Source organism: Anolis sagrei, chromosome 13, assembly GCF_037176765.1.
Source record: "Anolis sagrei isolate rAnoSag1 chromosome 13, rAnoSag1.mat, whole genome shotgun sequence".
NCBI lineage: Eukaryota > Metazoa > Chordata > Lepidosauria > Squamata > Dactyloidae > Anolis > Anolis sagrei.
Window position 1 is genome coordinate 16,063,795 of NC_090033.1, and position 21,709 is coordinate 16,085,503.

Below are 21,709 nucleotides of genomic sequence, written 5' to 3' on the forward strand. Positions count from 1 at the left end.
ATGAATATTTTCATATGTATTCCTGTAGATGGCACAATCAAGGAGAGTCTTTTGGGGCCGTTCCAATCTATGAACGGATGAATCCGTGCAAGCAAATCCACGGAGATGGGGGAAATTGGGAAGAGAGGGCTAGAATTATTATTATTATTATTATTATTATTATTATTAACTTTATTTGTACCCCGCTAAAATCTCCCGAAAGACTCGGGAGGGTTGACTTCTCCCTGTAAGGAGCACCAGTTAATAACCTGGCCACTGCCCGTTGGACCAGTTGAAATTTCCGAGCGGTTTTCAAGGGCAGCCCCGCATAGAGTGCATTACAGTAGTCCAATCTCGAGGTGACCAAGGCATGGACCACCCCAACCAGATCAGCCTTTACGAGGTACGGTCGCAGTTGGCGCACGAGTCTCAACTGTGCAAAAGCCCTCCTGGCCACCGCCAACGCCTGAGCATCAAGCGTAAGTGATGAATCCAAGAGGACTCCCAAACTGCGGAGTGTAACCCCGTCCAACACAGGTTGCCACCCTATACCCCGATCCGTTTTACGATTGACCAGGAGGACCTCTGTCTTGTCGGGATTGATCTTCAGCTTGTTCCTCCTCATCCAGATAGACACAGCGGCCAGGCACTCGTCCAGCACCTGAGGGGCTTCCTTGGAGTTCGGTGGAAAGGAGTAGTAGAGTTGTGTGTCATCTGCGTAGAGATGGCACCCAACTCCAAAACTCTAGATGACATCTCCCAACGGTTTCATGTAGATGTTAAAAAGCATGGGAGACAGGATAGAGCCTTACGGGACCCCACAGGTCAAAGGCCAGGGGTCTGAGCAGGCATCTCCCAGCTTCACCAACTGGGAACGACCCTCCAGGAACGACCGGAGCCACGACAGAACCGTGTCCCTGAGACCCATCCCAGAGAGTCGTCCCAGAAGGATACCATGATGCTTCCTTGGAATTGGGTGGAAAAGAGTAGTAGAGTTGTGTGTCATCTGCGTAGAGATGGCACCCAACTCCAAAACTCCAGATGACCTCTCCCAGCAGTTTCATGTAGATGTTAAAAAGCATGGGAGATAGGATAGAGCCTTGCGGGACCCCACAGGTCAAAAACCAGGGGTCCGAGCAGGCATCTCCCAGCTTCACCATCTGGGATCGACCCTCCAGGAAGGACCGGAGCCACGACAGAACCGTGCCCCCAAGACCCATCCCGGAGAGTCGTCCCAGAAGGATACCATGATCGATGGTATCGAAAGCCGCTGAGATGTCCAAGAGAACCAACAGAGTCACACTCCCCCTGTCCAGATCTCTACGGAGGTCATCCACCAAGGTGACCAAGGCTGTCTCGGTGCCGTGGCCAGGCCTGAAACCGGACTGTGACTGGTCCAGGTAATTGATGTCATCTAGAAAACCCTGGAGCTGGGACCAGGGGCGGCTCGTCCATTACGCGAAGTAAGCGGTGGCAGAACACTTTTTTTTTGCCAGGGGTGCAGAAGCGCCTCTGTAAATGCTCCTCGACCGCCACTTGAGGAGCGCCCCCTCAGCTCACAACAGCCCTAGCAGTCCGGGGGGAGCCTTGACTTTCTTGCCTCGCTGCCGGGCGATCCTCTTCCCAAAGGGGCCGGGCCCTTGAGCCTTGCCTAGCCTTTCTCGTTCCTGCTCCACCCGGCCACCGGGAGCGCGAGCAGAGCCGGTGCTCAATCGTTCTCCGTGTTCGATCCCTTCCCCATGACCGGTTCCCTTTCCCGATCCCCCGGTGCTCCACCCGCCTCCTCTCATCTCCCAAGGGGCGGAGCCGCCACGCCTGACCCGCTTCGGGTCCGGAGGCGTGTCTGAAGACCCCAGCGTGCGCACCAAAAATCACCTCTTCTCTTGACTTTCTCTTCAGCCATTGAGACCAAGAGAGAGAGAGAGAGAGAGAGAGAGCTTCTCCGGCTGGAGGTATCTCCCACCTCCGCTCCCTCCTTTGTTTTTGCGCCTACCTTCAGGAAAGGTGGGCATCTCCACCTCTCTCTCTCTCTCTCTCTCTTGGTCCCAATGGCTGAGGAGAAAGTCAGGAGAAGAGGTGACTTTTGGTGCACACGCCGGGGTCTTCAGGCACGCCTCCGGACCCAAAGCGGGCCAGGCAAGGGAGCAAGTGCGGCAAGTGTAGTTACTGGGATGTATAGTTCACCTACAATCAAAGAGCATTCTGAACTCCCCCAATGATGGAATTGAACCAAATATGGCACACAAAACGGCCACGACAAACAGAAAATATATATCAGTGATTGGTTGGGGGGTGGAGGGGACCAAAATACTGTTTGCTTACCGTTGAAAATTACCTAGGGCCACCTCTGGCTGGGAGGCATTTCTCTCGCGTACCCCAAACATGATACCTCTCTGTAGATTTGAGCCACGAAATTGGCAAATCCCGGTTCCGTCTCGCATTCTGGGTGGGTTCGAAGAGGGTTGTGGGACGGAGAAGAGGAGGGGAGTCCGCCGACATGGTGTCTATGACCCGGACCAAATGCGAGCCGTGAACCACCACTCCCCCCGCCCTTCTCCAATTTCCCTGCCAACATCTATTCATTGTGCTGTGTGGGACCCCCTCCCACTTCCCTGGCTTCTCTCTCTCTGTCTCTCTCTCTCTCTCTCTCTCTCGTGCTTTCATTCTTTCTCTCCTTTTCTCCGTCAGCTGCCACCGCATCCTTGCCTCTCCCCTCCCGTTGCAATCAAAGGGGGCTTGGGTTACGGGTAGCAGAACCCAACTCTGATCGCATTAATCCCGGTGACTCATGTCATGTCTGGGGAGCCAGGGCGGAGACCCACCAAAAGCCCACTTCCCTGGGGAAGGCCGAGGAAAGAGAAGGAGCTGAGGAGAGCCTTCCGGACTCCCCCCGTTCTCTGCTCCAAAGGCCCGAGGTTCAGGTTACCTCTGGCCATCTCCCGGGCCGATAGGGAATTCTGGTATTTTCAATTACCATCAGGCAGAGATGGCTGTGCTCTGAGGTCAGGGTCAGAAATGTCCTGGAAGAAGGGAAAGGGGGGGAGGAAGGGAAAGAGGACACAGCAGGCTGAAAGGAAGGAGGAGGAAGGAGGAGATAAATGGAGATGCTTCCCTGAATCATAGAATCATAGAATCAAAGAGTTGGAAGAGACCTCATGGGCAATCATCCAGTCCAACCCCTTTCTGCCAAAAAGCAGGAATATTGCATTCAAATCACCCCCCACAGATGGCCATCCAGCCTCTGTTGAAAAGCTTCCAAAGAAGGAGCCTCCACCACACTCCGGGGCAGAGAGTTCCACTGCTGAACGGCTCTCACAGTCAGGAAGTTCTTCCTCATATTCAGATGGAATCTCCTCTCTTGTAGAGTGAAGCCATTGTTCCCCGTCTTAGTCTCCACAGAAGCAGAAAACAAGCTTGCTCCCTCCTCCCTGTGGCTTCCTCTCACATATTTATTAGGCTTGGGCGGTTTCGTTCGTTAATTTCGTAATTCGTTATTAATTCGTATTTAAATTACGAAGCTTACTTAGCTTCGTATTTAAATAAGCCTGGAGAAGGGAATGATGCTGGGGAAAGTGGAAGGCAAAAGGAAGAGGGGCCGACCAAGGGCAAGATGGATGGATGGCATCCTTGAAGTGACTGGACTGACCTTGAAGGAGCTGGGGGTGGTGACGGCCGACAGGGAGCTCTGGCGTGGGCTGGTCCATGAGGTCACGAAGAGTCGAAGACGACTGAACGAATGAACAACAACAACAACAACACGATCCAATATTGAGCAGTGCAGGAATAGTGTGAGGAGTGAATTAGATTCGAAACAATTTTTTCAATTTATTTCGTAATTATTTCGTAATTATTTCGTAATTATTTCGTAATTATTTTCGCATGTCTGGTGCAAGTTTTATAGTTGTTGTTTGTTTTATCACACCAACAGTCAACAACAGAGGGAGAGGGAAGCTTCAGAAGTTCCCCCTGTCCCATTTGGAGGGTTTTTAAGCATATTGCGCAATTGCGTCCGCCATTAATGAATCGATTCGTAATTTTACAAAATTTCGTAAATTTCGAAATTTTTAAAAGGAAAATTTCGGAATTCATTAAAAAAACGAAACGCAAGGGCCCCCTAAATACAAAACGAGTTTAGAACCAATTTTTTCCGTGGTTACCCAAGCCTAATATTTATACATGGCTATCATATCTCCTCTCAGCCTTCTCTTCTTCAGGCTAAACATACCCAGCTCCTTAAGCCGCTCTTCATAGGGCTTGTTCTCAAGACCCTTGATCATTTTAGCTTGTCAACATCTCTCTTGAATTGTGGCGCCCAGAATTGGACACAATATTCCAGGTGTGGTCTAACCAAAGCAGAATAGAGGGGTAGCATTACTTCCCTAGATCTAGACACTAGGCCCCTCTTGATGCAGGCCAAAATCCCATTGGCTTTTTTTGCCGCCACATCACATTCCTGGCTCATGTTTAACTTGTTGTCCACGAGGACTCCAAGATCTTTTTCACACGTACTGCTCTCGAGCCAGGCATTGTCCCCCATTCTGTATCTTTGCATTTCGTTTTTTCTGCCAAAGCGGAGTATCTTGCTTTTGTCCCTGTTGAACTTCATTTTGTTAGTTTTGGCCCATCATCTCTCTAATCTGTCAAGATCGTTTTGAATCCTGCTCCAAATTGGGCTACCCCTCCCAATTTGGTGTCGTCTGCAAACTTGATGGTCCTGCCTTCTAACCCTTCATCTAAGTCATTACTAAAGATGTTGAACAGGACCGGGCCCAGGACGGAACCCTGCGGCACTCCACTCGTCACTTCTTTCCAGGATGAAGAGGAAGCATTAGTGAGCACCCTCTGGGTTCGTCCACTTAACCAATTACAGATCCACCTCACCGTAGTTTTGCCTCGCCCACATTGGACTAGTTTCCTTGCCAGAAGGTCATGGGGGACCTTGTCGAAGGCCTTACTGAAATCCAGGTACGCTCCATCCACGGCATTCCCCGCATCTACCCAGGTTAACTCTATCGAAAAAAGAGATCAGATGAGTCTGGCATGACTTGTTTTTGATCAATCCATGTTGACTATTAGCAATGACCGCATTTGTTTCTAAGTGTTTGCAGACCACTTCCTTAATAATATTTTCCAGAATCTTGCCTGGTATCGACGTGAGGCTGACCGGACATTGGTCATTGTTTGGGTCATCCTTTTTTCCCTTCTTGAAGATTGGGACCACATTGGCCCTCCTCCAATCTGCTGGAACTTCTCCCGTTCTCCAAGAACTCTCAAAGATGGTTGCCATAATTTTTTTATCGACTACCTATGCATCCTCCTCGTCTCTTTTTTTAACTCCCTCTTCTTTCATTTTGTCAGCTTCTGTCTCCAGACATTAACGAGGAACGTCCAGACCGCCGTGCCGTGCCGGAGAGCCCTCGAAAGAACCCTGCCTCTAATTAGGGGAGAATTAGCGAGCAGACAGTTACTGTTTGGCGCTAATGAATAGACACATTAAGGAAAGACATCACACAAGGCTGGGCGCTGGGACCCGCACATAATAAGGCCGGCTTCGGCAGGAGCACGCCGGAGAGGGCGTTGTTGTATGTAGACGACTTCATGTTGGACGCATCCCGCCTCTTTTCACAGCTGTCCCAATAAAAGTCTCAAGTGAGCTCCTTGCTTAATTACCGAGAGGGGAAAAAACACATTTGCCAGATCTCTCGCTTTGGCGGACACACAAACACACTCCTCGAATGGAATGAATACGGCGGGAGGACTTTTTCGACCTGCCTGATTCCCGGTGTAATTTTTTTCCAGTTCATTAATTTTCAACACAACACTCGGAAAAAAATAATCCAGGGGAGAAAGGAAAGCAGAAAGAAAAAAAGAGAAACGAATAAAATTCTATGTATATAATAAAAGTCAGTGTTTGTATGCGGAGGGAGGACAGTGTATGTGGCAGCTTTCTGATTGGCTCCCACTTTCACAGACCACTGTGACCAGCATGGGTGACGGACCTGGATCAAACTTGGCACACATAACCCCCATGACCCCCTTTACATCCTGGTGAGGTTTGGGGGAGGATGGACAATGGATGATGGGATTTGTAGTACTTTCCCATCCTTCAGTTTCCGCAGACTACTGCAGCCCCCAATAAAGACCAAACTTGGCACACAGAGCCCTCATGACCCACTCTACATCCTGGTGTGGTTTGGAGGAAGATGGATCACGGATTATGGGACTTGAAGTTCCTCCACTCACTTCCCAAGACCGCTGCAACCCTCAACCAATGATTGATCAAGACCAAACTTGGCACACAGAGCCTCCACTCACTTCCCGAGACTGCTGCGACTCTCATCCAATGACCCATCAAGACCAAACTTGGCACACGTAACCCCCATGACTCCCTTTACATCCTGGTGAGGTTTGGGGGAGGACGGACAATGGATGATGGGATTTGTAGTACTTTCCTACCCTTCAGTTCCCGCAGACTACTGCGGCCTCCAACAAAGACCAATAAAGATCAAACTTGGCACACAGAGCCCTATCCTCACAACAGATGGCCATGTAGTCTCAACACAACAACAACAACTGGAAGAGACCACTAAAGGTCATCCTCCCAATGGATGGCTATGCAGTCTCAACAACAATAATAATACAGTTGGAAGAGACCCTCACGACCGATGGCCATCCTCACGACAGATGTCCATGTAGCCTCAACAACAACAACAACAACAACAACAACTGGAAGAGACCACTAAAGGTCATCCTCCCAATGGATAGCTATGCAGCCTCAACAATAATAATAATAGAGTTGGAAGTGACCCTCACGACCGATGGCCATCCTCACGACAGATGTCCATGTAGCCTCAACAACAACAACAACAACTGGAAGTGACCACTAAAGGTCATCCTCCCAACGGATGGCTATGCAGCCTCAACAATAATAATAATAGAGTTGGAAGAGACCCTGACGACTGATGGCCATCCTCATGACAGATGGCCATGTAGCCTCAACAACAACAATAACAATAACAACAACAGTGACAACGACAACAACAATAATGACAATGACAATAATAATAGAGTTGGAAAAGACCCCAAAAGGCCATCCTCCTGACAGGTGGCCATGTAGCCTCAACAACGACAATAATAATAGAGTTGGAAGAGACCCCCAAAGGCTATCCTCCCAACAGATGGTCATGCAGGTTCAACAACAACAACACCACCAATGACAATGACAATAATAATAGAGTTGGAAGAGACCCCCAAAGGCTATCCTCCCAACAGATGGTCATGCAGGTTCAACAACAACAACAACAACAACAACAATCATAATAATATAATTGGAAGAGATGGCATGGGCCATCCTCCCAACAGATGGTCAAGCAGCCTCCACAACAACAACAACAATAGAGTTGGAAGAAACTCCCGAAGGCCAAACTCACAACAGATGGCCATGTAGTCTCAACAACAACAATAAAAACAACAACAATAATAACAAAGTTGGAAGAGACCCCCAAAGACCATCCTCCCAAGAGATGGCCATGTAGCCTCAACAACAACAACAACAATAGAGTTGGAAGAAACACCCCCACAAGGTCATCCTCCTGATAGATGGCTACGCAGCCACAACAACAACAACAACAACAACAACAACAATAGAGTTGGAAGAGACCCCCAAAGGCTATCCTCCCAATAGATGGTCATGCAGGTTCAACAACAACAACAACAACAACAACAACAACAACAACAATCATAATAATATAATTGGAAGAAACGACATGGGCCATCCTCCCGACAGATGGTCAAGCAGCCTCCACAACAACAACAACAACAATAATAGAGTTGGAAGAAACTCCCAAAGGCCAAGCTCCCAACAGATGGCCATGTAGTCTCAAGAACAACAATAACAACAACAACAACAACAACAATAACAAAGTTGGAAGAGACCCCCAAAGACCATCCTCCCAAGAGATGGCCATGTAGCCTCAACAACAACAACAACAATAGGGTTGGAAGAAACACCCCCACAAGGTCATCCTCCTGATAGATGGCTACGCAGCCACAACAACAACAACAACAAAAACAACAACAATAATAGAGTTGGAAGAAACTCCCGAAGGCCAAGCTCCCAACAGATGACCATGTAGTCTCAACAACAACAATAACAACAACAACAATAATAACAATAACAAAGTTGGAAGAGACCCCCAAAGACCAACCTCCCAAGAGACGGCCATGTAGCCTCAACACCAACAACAACAATAGAGTTGGAAGAAACACCCCCACAAAGTCATCTTCCTGATAGATGGCTACGCAGCCTCAACAACAACAACAACAACAACAACAACAATAATAGAGTTGGAAGAGACCCCCAAAGACCATCCACCCAAGAGATGGCCATGTAGCCTCAACAACAACAACAATAGAGTTGGAAGAAACACACCCACAAGGTCATCCTCCTGATAGATGGCTACGCAGCCACAACAACAACAACAACAACAACAACAATAGAGTTGGAAGAAACTCCCGAAGGCCAAACTCACAACAGATGGCCATGTAGCCTCAACAACAACAACAACAGAGTTGGAAGAAACACACCCACAAGGTCATCCTCCTGATAGATGGCTACGCAGCCACAACAACAACAACAACAACAACAACAACAACAACAATAGAGTTGGAAGAGACCCCCAAAGACCATCCTCCCAAGAGATGGCCATGTAGCCTCAACACCAACAACAACAAGAGAGTTGGAAGAAACACTCGCACAAGGCCATCCTCCTGATAGATGGCTACGCAGCCTCAACAACAACAACAACAATAGAGTTGGAAGAAACTCCCGAAGGCCAAACTCACAACAGATGGCCATGTAGCCTTAACATCAACAACAAGAGAGTTGGAAGAAACACTTGCACAAGGCCATCCTCCTGATAGATGGCTATGCAGCCACAACAACAACAACAACAATAATAATAGAGTTGGAAGAGACCCCCAAAGACCACCCTCCTAAGAGATGGCCATGTAGCCTCAACAACAACAACAAGAGAGTTGGAAGAAACACTCGCACAAGGCCATCCTCCTGATAGATGGCTACGCAGCCACAACAACAACAACAACAACAACAACAGCAATAGTTGGAAGAAACTCCCGAAGGCCAAACTCACAACAGATGGCCATGTAGCCTCAACATCATCAACAACAAGAGAGTTGGAAGAAACACCCCCACAAGGTCATCCTCCTGATAGATGGCTACGCAGCCACAACAACAATAACAACAACAACAACAACAACAACAACAACAATAGAGTTGGAAGAAACTCCCGAAGGCCAAACTCACAACAGATGGCCATGTAGCCTTAACATCAACAACAAGAGAGTTGGAAGAAACACTCGCACAAGGCCATCCTCCTGATAGATGGCTACGCAGCCACAACAACAACAACAACAACAATAGAGTTGGAAGAAACTCCTGAAGGCCAAGCTCCCAACAGATGGCCATGTAGCCTCAACACCAACAACAACAAGAGAGTTGGAAGAAACACTCACACAAGACCATCCTCCTGATAGATGGCTACGCAGCCACAACAACAACAACAACAACAACAACAACAATAGAGTTGGAAGAAACTCCCGAAGGCCAAGCTCCCAACAGATGGCCATGTAGCCTCAACACCAACAACAACAAGAGAGTTGGAAGAAACACTCGCACAAGGTCATCCTCCTGATAGATGGCTACGGAGCCACAACAACAACAACAACAACAGAGTTGGAAGAGACCCCCAAAGACCATCCACCAAAGAGATGGCCATGTAGCCTCAACAACAACAACAATAGAGTTGGAAGAAACACCCCCACAAGGTCATCTTCCTGATAGATGGCTACGCAGCCTCAACAACAACAACAACAACAACAACAATAATAGAGTTGGAAGAGACCCCCAAAGACCATCCTCCTAAGAGATGGCCATGTAGCCTCAACAACAACAACAACAATAGAGTTGGAAGAAACACACCCACAAGGCCATCCTCCTGATAGATGGCTATGCAGCCACAACAACAACAACAACAACAATAGAGTTGGGGAGAAACTCCCGAAGGCCAAACTCACAACCGATGGCCATGTAGCCTCAACATCAACAACAACAAGAGAGTTGGAAGAAACACTTGCACAAGGCCATCCTCCTGATAGATGGCTACACAACCACCACCACCACAACAATCATAATAATATAGTTGGAAGAGATGGCATGGGCCATGTGGTCCAACCCCCTTCTGCGCGTCTTACCAGCTTGGTTGGTGGTGATGTTGACGGAGGCGAACTGGGGAGAGAAGGGGCTCTGGTCGGTAACGCCGTTGACCGCCTGGATCTCGAAGGTGTACTGGGTGTGGGCCAGGAGGTCGCTGATGTACACACGGGGCTCGGTCAGGCCCAGCTGGCGGGGTGCGAACTGCACGTTGTCCCCACAGCGGGTGCAGGCCCCCCGACCCGAGCCACAGCTCTTGCAGATGAGGTTGTAGACCAAGTCCTCGCGGCCACCTGAATCCCGGGGTGGACTCCACTCCAGCATCAAGGAGGTCTCGTTCACGCTGGAGATGACCGCCTGCGGGGCCGACGGGATGGCTGTGGGAGACAGAACACAGGAAAGTGGAGTAGGATGAGAGAGGAACCCTCACCCTCTATACTCGTGTATAAGTCTACGGCAGGTTGCTGAGCAATTTTTGGACTGTATGGCCATGTTCTAGTAGTATTATCTCCTAACGTTTCACCTGCATCTGTGGCTGGCATCTTTAGCGGTTGTAAGGTCTCTTCGCCCAACTCCTTATCTAATGTTGCAGTTTCTGGCTCCTCTGTGGAAATGAGGCAAGTGGAGTGTGTGTGTGTCTATATACACACACACACACACACACACAGGAAAGTGGAGCAGGAGGAGAGAGGAACCCTCACCCTCTATACTTGTGTATAAGTCTACGGCAGGTTGCTGAGCAATTTTTGGACTGTATGGCTATGTTCTAGTAGTATTATCTCCTAATGTTTCACCTGCACCTGTGGCTGGTATCTTTAGAGGTTGTAAGGTCTCTTCACTCAACTTCTTATCTAATGTTGCAGTTTCTGGCTCCTCTGTGGAAATGAGGCAATTGGTTCTAGCATAAAAATCACCAATAATGAAATAACAATTAAATTTGGAAAGTTTTGTTAGAGTTCTGGAATTTTCGCCACCAGAACTTTAGTTTTGTAAGTACTTTAGAACCATTTAGAACCATGGATTGCACATGCCTAATAATTAATATAATATATATATGCCTGGTCAATCCATGGTTCTAAAGTACTTACAAAACTAAAGTTCTGGTGGCGAAAATTTCAGAACTCTAACAAAACTCTCAAAATGTCATCATAAATGGCGGTTCCTAATTGCTTCTATCATAAAAAAATCACCAATAATGAAATAATAATTAAATTTGGAAAGTTTTGTTAGAGTTCTGAAATTTTCACCACCAGAACTTTAGTTTTGGAAGTACTTTAGAACCATTTAGAACCATGGATTGCCCAGGAGTAATAATATAATATAGTATAGTATAGTATAGTATATAGGCCTGGTCAATCCATCGTTCTAAAGTACTTACAAACTAAGGTTCTGGTGGTGAAAATTTCAGAACTCTAACAAAACTCTCAAAATGTCATTATAATTGGCAGTTCCTAATTGGTTCTATCATAAAAAATCACCAATAATGAAATAATAATTAAATTTGGAAAGTTTTGTTAGAGTTCTGAAATTTTCACCACCAGAACTTTAGTTTTGGAAGTACTTTAGAACCATGGATTGCCAAGGCCTAATAATATAATATAATATAATATAATATAATATAATATAATATAATATATACGCCTGGTCAATGCATGGTTCTAAAGTACTTACGAAACTAAAGTTCTGGTGGTGAAAATTTCAGAACTCTAACAAAACTCTCAAAATGTCATTATAAATGGCAGTTCCTAATTGGTTCTATCATAAAAAATCACCAATAATGAAATAATAATTAAATTTGGAAAGTTTTGTTAGAGTTCTGAAATTTTCGCCACCAGAACTTTAGTTTCGGAAGTACTTTAGAACCATGGATTGACCAGGCAAATGGTTCTAAAGTACTTACAAAACTAAAGTTCTGGTGGTGAAAATTTCAGAACTCTAACAAAACTCTCAAAATGTCATTATAAATGGCACTTCCTAATTGGTTCCAGCATAAAAATCACCAATAATGAAATAATAATTAAATTTGGAAAATTTTGTTAGAGTTCTGAAATTTTCGCCACCAGAACTTTAGTTTTGTAAGTACTTTAGAACCATTTAGAACCATGGATTGCCCATGCCTAATAATTAATATAATATGTATAGGCCTGGTCAATCCATGGTTCTAAAGTACTAACAAAACTAAAGTTCTGGTGGTGAAAATTTCAGAACTCTAACAAAACTCTCAAAATGTCATTATAAATGGCAGTTCCTAATTGGTTCTATCATAAAAAAATCACCCATAATGAAATAATAATTAAATTTTGAGAATTTTGTTAGAGTGCTGAAATTTTCACCACCGGAACTTTAGTTTTGTAAGTACTTTAGAACCATGGATTGCCAGGGCCTAATAATAAATATAATGTAATGTAATGTAATGTAATGTAATGTAATATAATATAATATAATATAATATAATATATAGGCCTGGTCAATCCATCGTTCTAAAGTACTTACAAAACTAAAGTTCTGGTGGTGAAAATTTCAGAACTCTAACAAAACTCTCAAAATGTCATTATAAATGGCAGTTCCTAATTGGTTCTATCATAAAAAATCACCAATAATGAAATAATAATTAAATTTGGAAAGTTTTGTTAGAGTTCTGAAATTTTCGCCACCAGAACTTTAGTTTTGGAAGTACTTTAGAACCATGGATTGACCAGGCAAATGGTTCTAAAGTACTTACAAAATTAAAGTTCTGGTGATGAAAATTTCAGAACTCTAACAAAACTCTCAAAATGTCATTATAAACGGCACTTTCTAATTGGTTCTATCATAAAAATCACCAATAATGAAATAATAATTAAATTTTGAAAGTTTTGTTAGAGTTCTGAAATTTTCGCCACCAGAACTTTAGTTTTGTAAGTACTTTAGAACCATTTAGAACCATGGATTGCCCAGACCTAATAATAAATATAATACATTATAATATAATTAATATAATATATACGCCTGGTCAATCCATGGTTCTAAAGTACTTACAAAACTAAAGTTCTGGTGGCGAAAATTTCAGAACTCTAACAAAACTCTCAAAATGTCATTATAAACGGCAGTTCCTAATTGGTTCTATCATAAAAATCACCAATAATGAAATGATAATTAAATTTTGAAAGTTTTGTTAGAGTTCTGAAATTTTCGCCACCCGAACTTCAGTTTTGTAAGTACTTTAGAACCATGGAACTCTGCGGCAGAAAACGTTTGAGAAGGAACGGTGGTGCAAAGAACGGACGCTTCCAAGGTGGTCCTCCCCACCCCCAGTGGGAGCAACATACTGGTGCAAGGCATGTCCAGCGGATCCGAGTCGGCCCGGTAGTAGCTGCTGCGGCAGACGCAGTTGGTGGCGCCTTCTGACGTGGTGCGGCTGTTGATAGGACAATGGACGCAACCCTCGTCCCCTTGGCTGGCTTTGAAAGTCCCTGACGGGCAACCTGGAAGCAAACAGAGAAAGGGATAAGTGATAAAGGTTGTGTATGACCCAAAACATCTGGGGAACTACTGACCACAAAGGCAAGCTGATGAAGAAACACAACCTACAATCAATGTACACACTGGGTTGCTGTGGGTTTTTCGGGCTGTACGGCCATGTTCCAGTAGTATTCCCTCCTGGCGTTTTGCCTGCATCTGTGGCAGGCATCTTTAGAGGTTATAATATCTCTTCACCCAACTTATCTAATGTTGCAGTTTCTGGCTCCTCTGACAGCCTGGAAAACCCAGTAATCCTGGCCATGAAACCCTTTGACAACCCTCAAGCGCTCTCCTTCAAGTCAAGTGGAAGGACGCCTTGTAAAGTGCAGGGCTTCAAGGCCAGTCAGAGGAGCCAGAAAGTGCAACATTAGAGAAGGAGTTGGGCGAAGAGACTACAAAACTAGGAAAATGGGGTTTGTATATCTGTGGAATGATGTCCGGGGTTCCCACTTGCCTCAAATAGACAAGAGTCCTTTCTCCCCCCCCCCCCCCCCCCCGCCTCCGGACATCATTCCACAGATATACAAACCCCATTTTCCTAGTTTCTTAGTCTCTTCGTCCAACTCCTTATCTAACATTGCCGTTTCTCGCTCCTTTGACAGCCAGGAAAACTCACGACAACCCAGTAATTCTGGCCATGAAACCTTTTGACAACCCTCAAGCGCTCTCCTTCAGTCAAGTGGAAGGACGCCTTGTAAAGTACAGGGCTTCAAGGTCAGTCAGAGGAGCCAGAAACTGCAACATTAGAGAAGGAGTTGGGCAAAGAGACTAAGAAACTAGAAAAATTGGGTTCACACTTGCCTCAAATAGATAAGTGTCCTTTCTCCTACCCTGGACATCATTCCACAGATATACAAACCCCATTTTCCTAGTTTCTTAGTCTCTTCGCCCAACTCCTTATCTAATGTTGCCATTTCTGGCTCCTCTGACAGCCCGGAAAACTCACAACAACCCAGTAATTATGGCCATGAAACCCTTTGACAACCCTTTGACAACCCTCAAGAGACTAAGAAACTAGGAAAATGGGGTTTGTATATCTGTGGAATGATGTCCAGGGTAGGAGAAAGGACTCTTGTCTATTTGAGGCAAGTGGGAACCCCGGACATCATTCCACAGATATACAAACCCCATTTTCCTAGTTTCTTAGTCTCTTCGCCCAACTCCTTCTCTAATGTTGCAGTTTCTGGCTCCTCTGACTGACCTTGAAGCCCTGCACTTTGCAAGGCGTCCTTCCACTTGACTGCAGGAGAGCGCTTGAGGTTTGTCAATGGGTTTCATGGCCAGAATTACTGGGTTGTTGTGAGTTTTTCGGGCTATCAGCAGAGCCAGAAACTGCAACATTAGATAAGGAGTTGGGCGAAGAGATTGTGAGGTCTGTTCACACTTGCCTCAAATAGACAAGAGACCTTTCTCCCACTCTGGACATCATTCCACAGATATAAAAACCCAATTTTTCTAGTTTCTTAGTCTCTTTGCCCAACTCCTTCTCTAATGTTGCCGTTTCAGGCTCTAACTGACCTTGAAGCCCTGCATTTTGCAAGGCGTCCTTCCACGTGACTGCAGGAGAGCGCTTGAGGGTTGTCAGAGGGTTTCATAGCCAGAATTACTCAGTTATTGTGAGTTTTCCAGGCTGTCAGAGGAGCCAGAAACGGCAACATTAGATAAGAAGTTGGGCGAAGAGACTAAGAAACTAGGAAAATGGGGTTTGTATATCTGTGGAATGATGTCCAGGGTGGGAGAAAGGACTCTTATCTATTTGAGGCAAGTGTGAACAGACCTCACAACCTCTGAGTATTGTTGAAGGCTTCCATAGCTGGAATTACTGGGTTGTTGTGAGTTTTCTGGGCTGTCTGGCCATGTTCTAGAAGCATTCTCTCCTGACATTTCACCTGGCAAGCATCCTCAGAGGTTGTGAGGTCTGTTCACACTTGCCTCAAATAGACAAGAGTCCTTTCTCCCACCCTGGACATAATTCCACAGATATACAAACCCCATTTTCCTAGATTCTTAGTCTCTTCGACCAACTCCTTATCTAACATTGCCGTTTCTGGCTCCTCTGACTGACCTTAAAGCCCTGCACTTTGCAAGGCGTCCTTCCACTTGACTGCAGGAGAGCGCTTGAGGGTTGTCAAAGGGTTTCATGGCCAGAATTACTGGGTTGTTGTGAGTTTTCCAGGCTGTCAGAGGAGTCAGAAACGGCAACATTAGATAAGGAGTTGGGCGAAGAGACTAAGAAACTAGGAAAATGGGGTTTGTATATCTGTGGAATGATGTCCAGGGTAGGAGAAAGGACTCTTATCTATTTGAGGCAAGTGTGAACAGAGCTCACAACCTCTGAGGATGCTTGCCATAGATGCAGGTGAAACGTCAGGCGAGAATGCTTCTAGAACATGGCCATATAGCCCAAAAAGCTACAACAACCCAGTGATCCTGAAAGGTTGTGAGGTTAAAACAGCACAACCATGTATTGTTGAAGGCTTCCATGGCTGGAATCACTGGGTTGTTGTCGGTTTTTTGGGCTATATGGCAGGAAAAACCTTTGCCCAGCGGGAAGCCAGGGGGCCCAAGGAGAAGTTTTCAGAGATTTTCCACCACAAATGATCTTTAGATGGCTTGTGAAGTATAACAAAGTCTTTTATTAATGAACAATCAAACAGAAACTTCTCTTGTCTTCAATAAAGCTAAACAAATACTTCCAGGCTTTATGCAACTGGTGACTTCCTAATCTTGCTCACGAAGGTCAGGCAACTGTCTTCAATAACTTCTTCTTTACTTTAAAGGAAAATCCCCTTTTTAACTTCTCCCAGGCTAACTGTAATCTAATCCTTACTGATGTGGGCTCCACTATCGGGTCGAACTGCGTCTCGAAGCACCGAGTGGACCTACCAGTAAAGGTTTAGATATTCTCCAGCTGGAGATCTTTGGTCTTTAGGGCTGTTTTCCTGGAAATCTTTGGAGACTCTTAAGACTGTTTTCCCCTGGAAAGTCTTAAGGGTTGAAGCTTTTGTACAGGGGAAGCTTGCACACATCCTGTACATTAGCTTTCCTTGCGGAGACTAACTAAAAATGGCTCCCTTCCCTTCTCAATTACCCTGAGCAAGGGGCGGGACCAAAACTTAACGATGATGGACAGGTGACTTGCCCTATGACTGCAACCAAAGGAGTCCCTGAAACCTTGGACTGCAAACAAACATTTAATACAAAGCAAATAAAGCTGGAGCTTCTGGTACAGCCATACCAGTACACTATCTATCTATCTATCTATCTATCTATCTATCTATCTATCTATTAGGGCTGGTCAATTCGTTTCGTTAATTCGTAATTCGTTAAAAAATTCGTTAATTTTTGAATTACGAAACGATTACAAAACTTTTTTTTTAACCTGGAAGTGTTTTTAAATATCGAAACGGCAGGCGCCAAAAAATTTTGTATTTCCGTCCATTTCGGAAATACGTAAGATGGCTGCCTGCCGATGCTTGCTGAGAGGGGCGAGCGAGCGGCGAGCGAGAGGGGCGAGCGAGCGGCGAGCGAGAGGGCCCGCCAGAGTGAGTGCCTGCCTTCCCTCCTTAATAATAATTAATAATAATTAATCCCTATTCTACTAAATTAATAATTAAATTTAAAAAATATTTAAAAAATATTGAAAAAAAAAGGGCGCCATCTTTACAAAATGTTTTGTAAAAATTTACGAAATTTCGTAAATACCGAAACTATTTTTTGGGAAAGTTTTGTAATTATTTTAAATATCGAAACAAAAAAAAACCCCCCAATTACAAATCGATTTTGGAAACAAATTTTTGCGTTGTTACCCAGGCCTACTATCTATCTATCTATGAATGTAATGTTTATTTCCCAATCTTCAAGAAGGGCAAAAAGGATGACCCAAACAATGACCAATGTCCGGTCAGCCTCACGTCGATACCGGGCAAGATTCTGGAAAAGATTGTGAAGGAAGTGGTCTGCAAACACTTAGAAAGAAATGCGGTCATCGCTAATAGTCAACATGGATTTATCAAAAACAAGTCATGCCAGACTCATCTGATCTCTTTTTTTGATAGAGTTACAAGCTGGGTAGATGCGGGGAATGCCGTGGATGGAGCGTGTCTGGATTTCAGGAAGGCCTTCTTTGACAAGGTCCCCCATGACCTTCTGGCAAGGAAACTAGTCCAATGTGGGCGAGGCAGAACTACGGTGAGGTGGATCTGTAATTGGTTAAATGGATGAACCCAGAGGGTGCTTCTCCCCAATGCTTCTTCTTCATCCTGGAAAGAAGTGACGAGTGGAGTGCCATCAGCAGCCTGAGCTCGTTTTGTGCTTTAGTCTTGTGGACCTTTTCCCTACAGGTGTTGGCTATTTGTTTGAATTCTTCTTTGGTGATTTCTCCCTTTTTCCACTTTTTGTGCATGTCTCTTTTGAGTCTTAGCACAGTTAGAAGTTCTTTGGACATCCATTCTGGCTTCTTTGCACTTGTCCTATTTTTTCTCTTTCTTGGCACAGTTTGCAATTGTGCCTTGAGTATTTCACTCTTGAGGAATTCCCATCCATCCGTAACTCCCTTACCTGAAAACAGGTTCCAAGGCCAACAGGTCTCTGGGCTCTGTGTTTGTTTGTTTGTTTGCTGTTCATTGCCACAAAAACTCTACATCTCTCATCAATTCAAGCCAATTAATGAAGCAATTCGGAAGTTTCGGAAATTTTGGAAAGTTCCGATTTTTTCCCGAAAAAAATCGGAAATTACTTCTGAATTGAACCACCAGCTCGCCTAGATCTGAAATGAGTTTTGAACCAATTTTTTTATGAACCAAGCCTACTCTATAAAGATGCTCCGATTGTACATTGTTTCTCCTTCTGTTCCATTTCATGACCAAAAAGTCCTTCTACTCAATTATGCCGATACAGGTCTTTTCTCATAGAACACTTTCCAGCTGCTCACTTCTTTCCTTTTTTTTATTGCAATTGTGAAAAATTCTGGGAAATGGAAAATGGATCACATGCTGGCCATTTGGTGTCAGCAGCAAAGAGTGCTGACATGGGATGTCCAATGACCATTTCCTGTCAGATGCTCTGAATCATTCCTAGATGTGGTGGAACGCCTGCGCATCGTGCGATCAATGCCTTTCGAGAGGAAGAGAAACACCTCCTGAACTACACTATGTAACATGATCTTTGTACCTGGGTTATAAATGCCATTTCCTAGTTGGTTCTATCATAAAAGCACGGTGAAAGTTGATTAGGCTGCAGAAACGTTGTTTGTGTAGGAGGGGCATCCTGCTCTAGCACATTTCAATGAATATCTCATCATCAAGTCTCAACCCATTCAATATTTTGGTGCAGACCCAAAATTAGTAAGAACATCAGCCCTGGCCTTGTCTTACTCAACTGCCGAGTATGCCTGCCCTGTTTGGCAAAGGTCTGCCCATGCAAAGCAGGTGAGCTTAGCATTGAATGAAACATGCAGAATAATCACAGGATGTCTTAAACCTACACCTGTTGATAAACTCTACATGCAGAATAATCACAGGATGTCTTAAACCTACACCTGTTGATAAATTCTACATGCAGAATAATCACAGGATGTCTTAAACCTACACCTGTTGATAAACTCTACATGCAGAATAATCACAGGATGTCTTAAACCTACACCTGTTGATAAACACCACATGCAGAATAATCACAGGATGTCTTAAACCTACACCTGTTGATAAACACCACATGCAGAATAATCACAGGATGTCTTAAACCTACACCTGTTGATAAACACCACATGCAGAATAATCACAGGATGTCTTAAACCTACACCTGTTGATAAACTCTACATGCAGAATAATCACAGGATGTCTTAAACCTACACCTGTTGATAAACACCACATGCAGAATAATCACAGGATGTCTTAAACCTACACCTGTTGATAAACTCTACATGCAGAATAATCACAGGATGTCTTAAACCTACACCTGTTGATAAACACCACATGCAGAATAATCACAGGATGTCTTAAACCTACACCTGTTGATAAACTCCACATGCAGAATAATCACAGGATGTCTTAAACCTACACCTGTTGATAAACACCACATGCAGAATAATCACAGGATGTCTTAAACCTACACCTGTTGATAAACTCCACATGCAGAATAATCACAGGATGTCTTAAACCTACACCTGTTGATAAACTCTACATGCAGAATAATCACAGGATGCCTTAAACCTACACCTGTTGATAAACTCTACATGCAGAATAATCACAGGATGTCTTAAACCTACACCTGTTGATAAACTCTACATGCAGAATAATCACAGGATGTCTTAAACCTACACCTGTTGATAAACACCACATGCAGAATAATCACAGGATGTCTTAAACCTACACCTGTTGATAAACTCCACATGCAGAATAATCACAGGATGTCTTAAACCTACACCTGTTGATAAACTCTACATGCAGAATAATCACAGGATGCCTTAAACCTACACCTGTTGATAAACTCTACATGCAGAATAATCACAGGATGTCTTGAACCTACACCTGTTGGTAAACTCCACAAGCAGAATAATCACAGGATGTCTTGAACCTACACCTGTTGATAAACTCCACATGCAGAATAATCACAGGATGTCTTAAACCTACACCTGTTGGTAAACTCCACAAGCAGAATAATCACAGGATGTCTTGAACCTACACCTGTTAATGACATGCAGAATAATCACAGGATGTTTTGAACCTACACCTGTTGATAAACTCTACATGCAGAATAATCACAGGATGTCTTAAACCTACACCTGTTGATAAACTCTACATGCAGAATAATCACAGGATGTCTTAAACCTACACCTGTTGATAAACTCCACATGCAGAATAATCACAGGATGTCTTAAACCTACACCTGTTGATAAACTCTACATGCAGAATAATCACAGGATGTCTTAAACCTACACCTGTTGATAAACTCTACATGCAGAATAATCACAGGATGTCTTGAACCTACACCTGTTGGTAAACTCCACGTGCAGAATAATCACAGGATGTCTTAAACCTACACCTGTTGATAAACTCTACATGCAGAATAATCACAGGATATCTTAAACCTACACCTGTTGATAAACTCTACATGCAGAATAATCACAGGATGTCTTGAACCTACACCTGTTAATGACACGCAGAATAATCACAGGATGTCTTAAACCTACACCTGTTGATAAACTCTACATGCAGAATAATCACAGGATGTCTTGAACCTACACCTGTTGATAAACTCTACATGCAGAATAATCACAGGATGTCTTAAACCTACACCTGTTGATAAACTCCACGTGCAGAATAATCACAGGATGTCTTAAACCTACACCTGTTGATAAACTCTACATGCAGAATAATCACAGGATGTCTTAAACCTACACCTGTTGATAAACTCTACATGCAGAATAATCACAGGATGTCTTGAACCTACACCTGTTGATAAACTCTACATGCAGAACAATCACAGGATGTCTTAAACCTACACCTGTTGATAAACTCTACATGCAGAACAATCACAGGATGTCTTAAACCTAGACCTGTTGATAAACTCTACATGCAGAACAATCACAGGATGTCTTGAACCTACACCTCTTGATAAACTCTACATGCAGAATAATCACAGGATGTCTTAAACCTACACCTGTTGATAAACTCTACATGCAGAACAATCACAGGATGTCTTAAACCTACACCTCTTGATAAACTCTACATGCAGAACAATCACAGGATGTCTTAAACCTACACCTGTTGATAAACTCTACATGCAGAACAATCACAGGATGTCTTAAACCTACACCTCTTGATAAACTCTACATGCAGAATAATCACAGGATGTCTTAAACCTACACCTGTTGATAAACTCTACATGCAGAATAATCACAGGATGTCTTAAACCTACACCTGTTGATAAACTCTACATGCAGAACAATCACAGGATGTCTTAAACCTAGACCTGTTGATAAACTCTACATGCAGAACA

General features: G+C 44.3%; 1 protein-coding gene across 6 annotated transcripts in view; it reads right to left on the reverse strand.

Moving 5' to 3' along the window:
- EPHB2 (EPH receptor B2) overlaps positions 1–21,709 on the reverse strand; it is a 143,970-nt gene that overhangs the window by 41,309 nt on the left and 80,952 nt on the right. For all 6 annotated transcript variants that reach the window (XM_067472831.1, XM_067472830.1, XM_067472829.1 and 3 more), the window contains exons 4-5: positions 13,519–13,674; positions 10,252–10,587 (exon numbers count right to left, since the gene is read on the reverse strand). In XM_067472831.1, the coding sequence (XP_067328932.1) occupies positions 10,252–10,587; positions 13,519–13,674 (492 nt within the window). The remainder of the gene's footprint in view (positions 1–10,251; positions 10,588–13,518; positions 13,675–21,709) is intronic.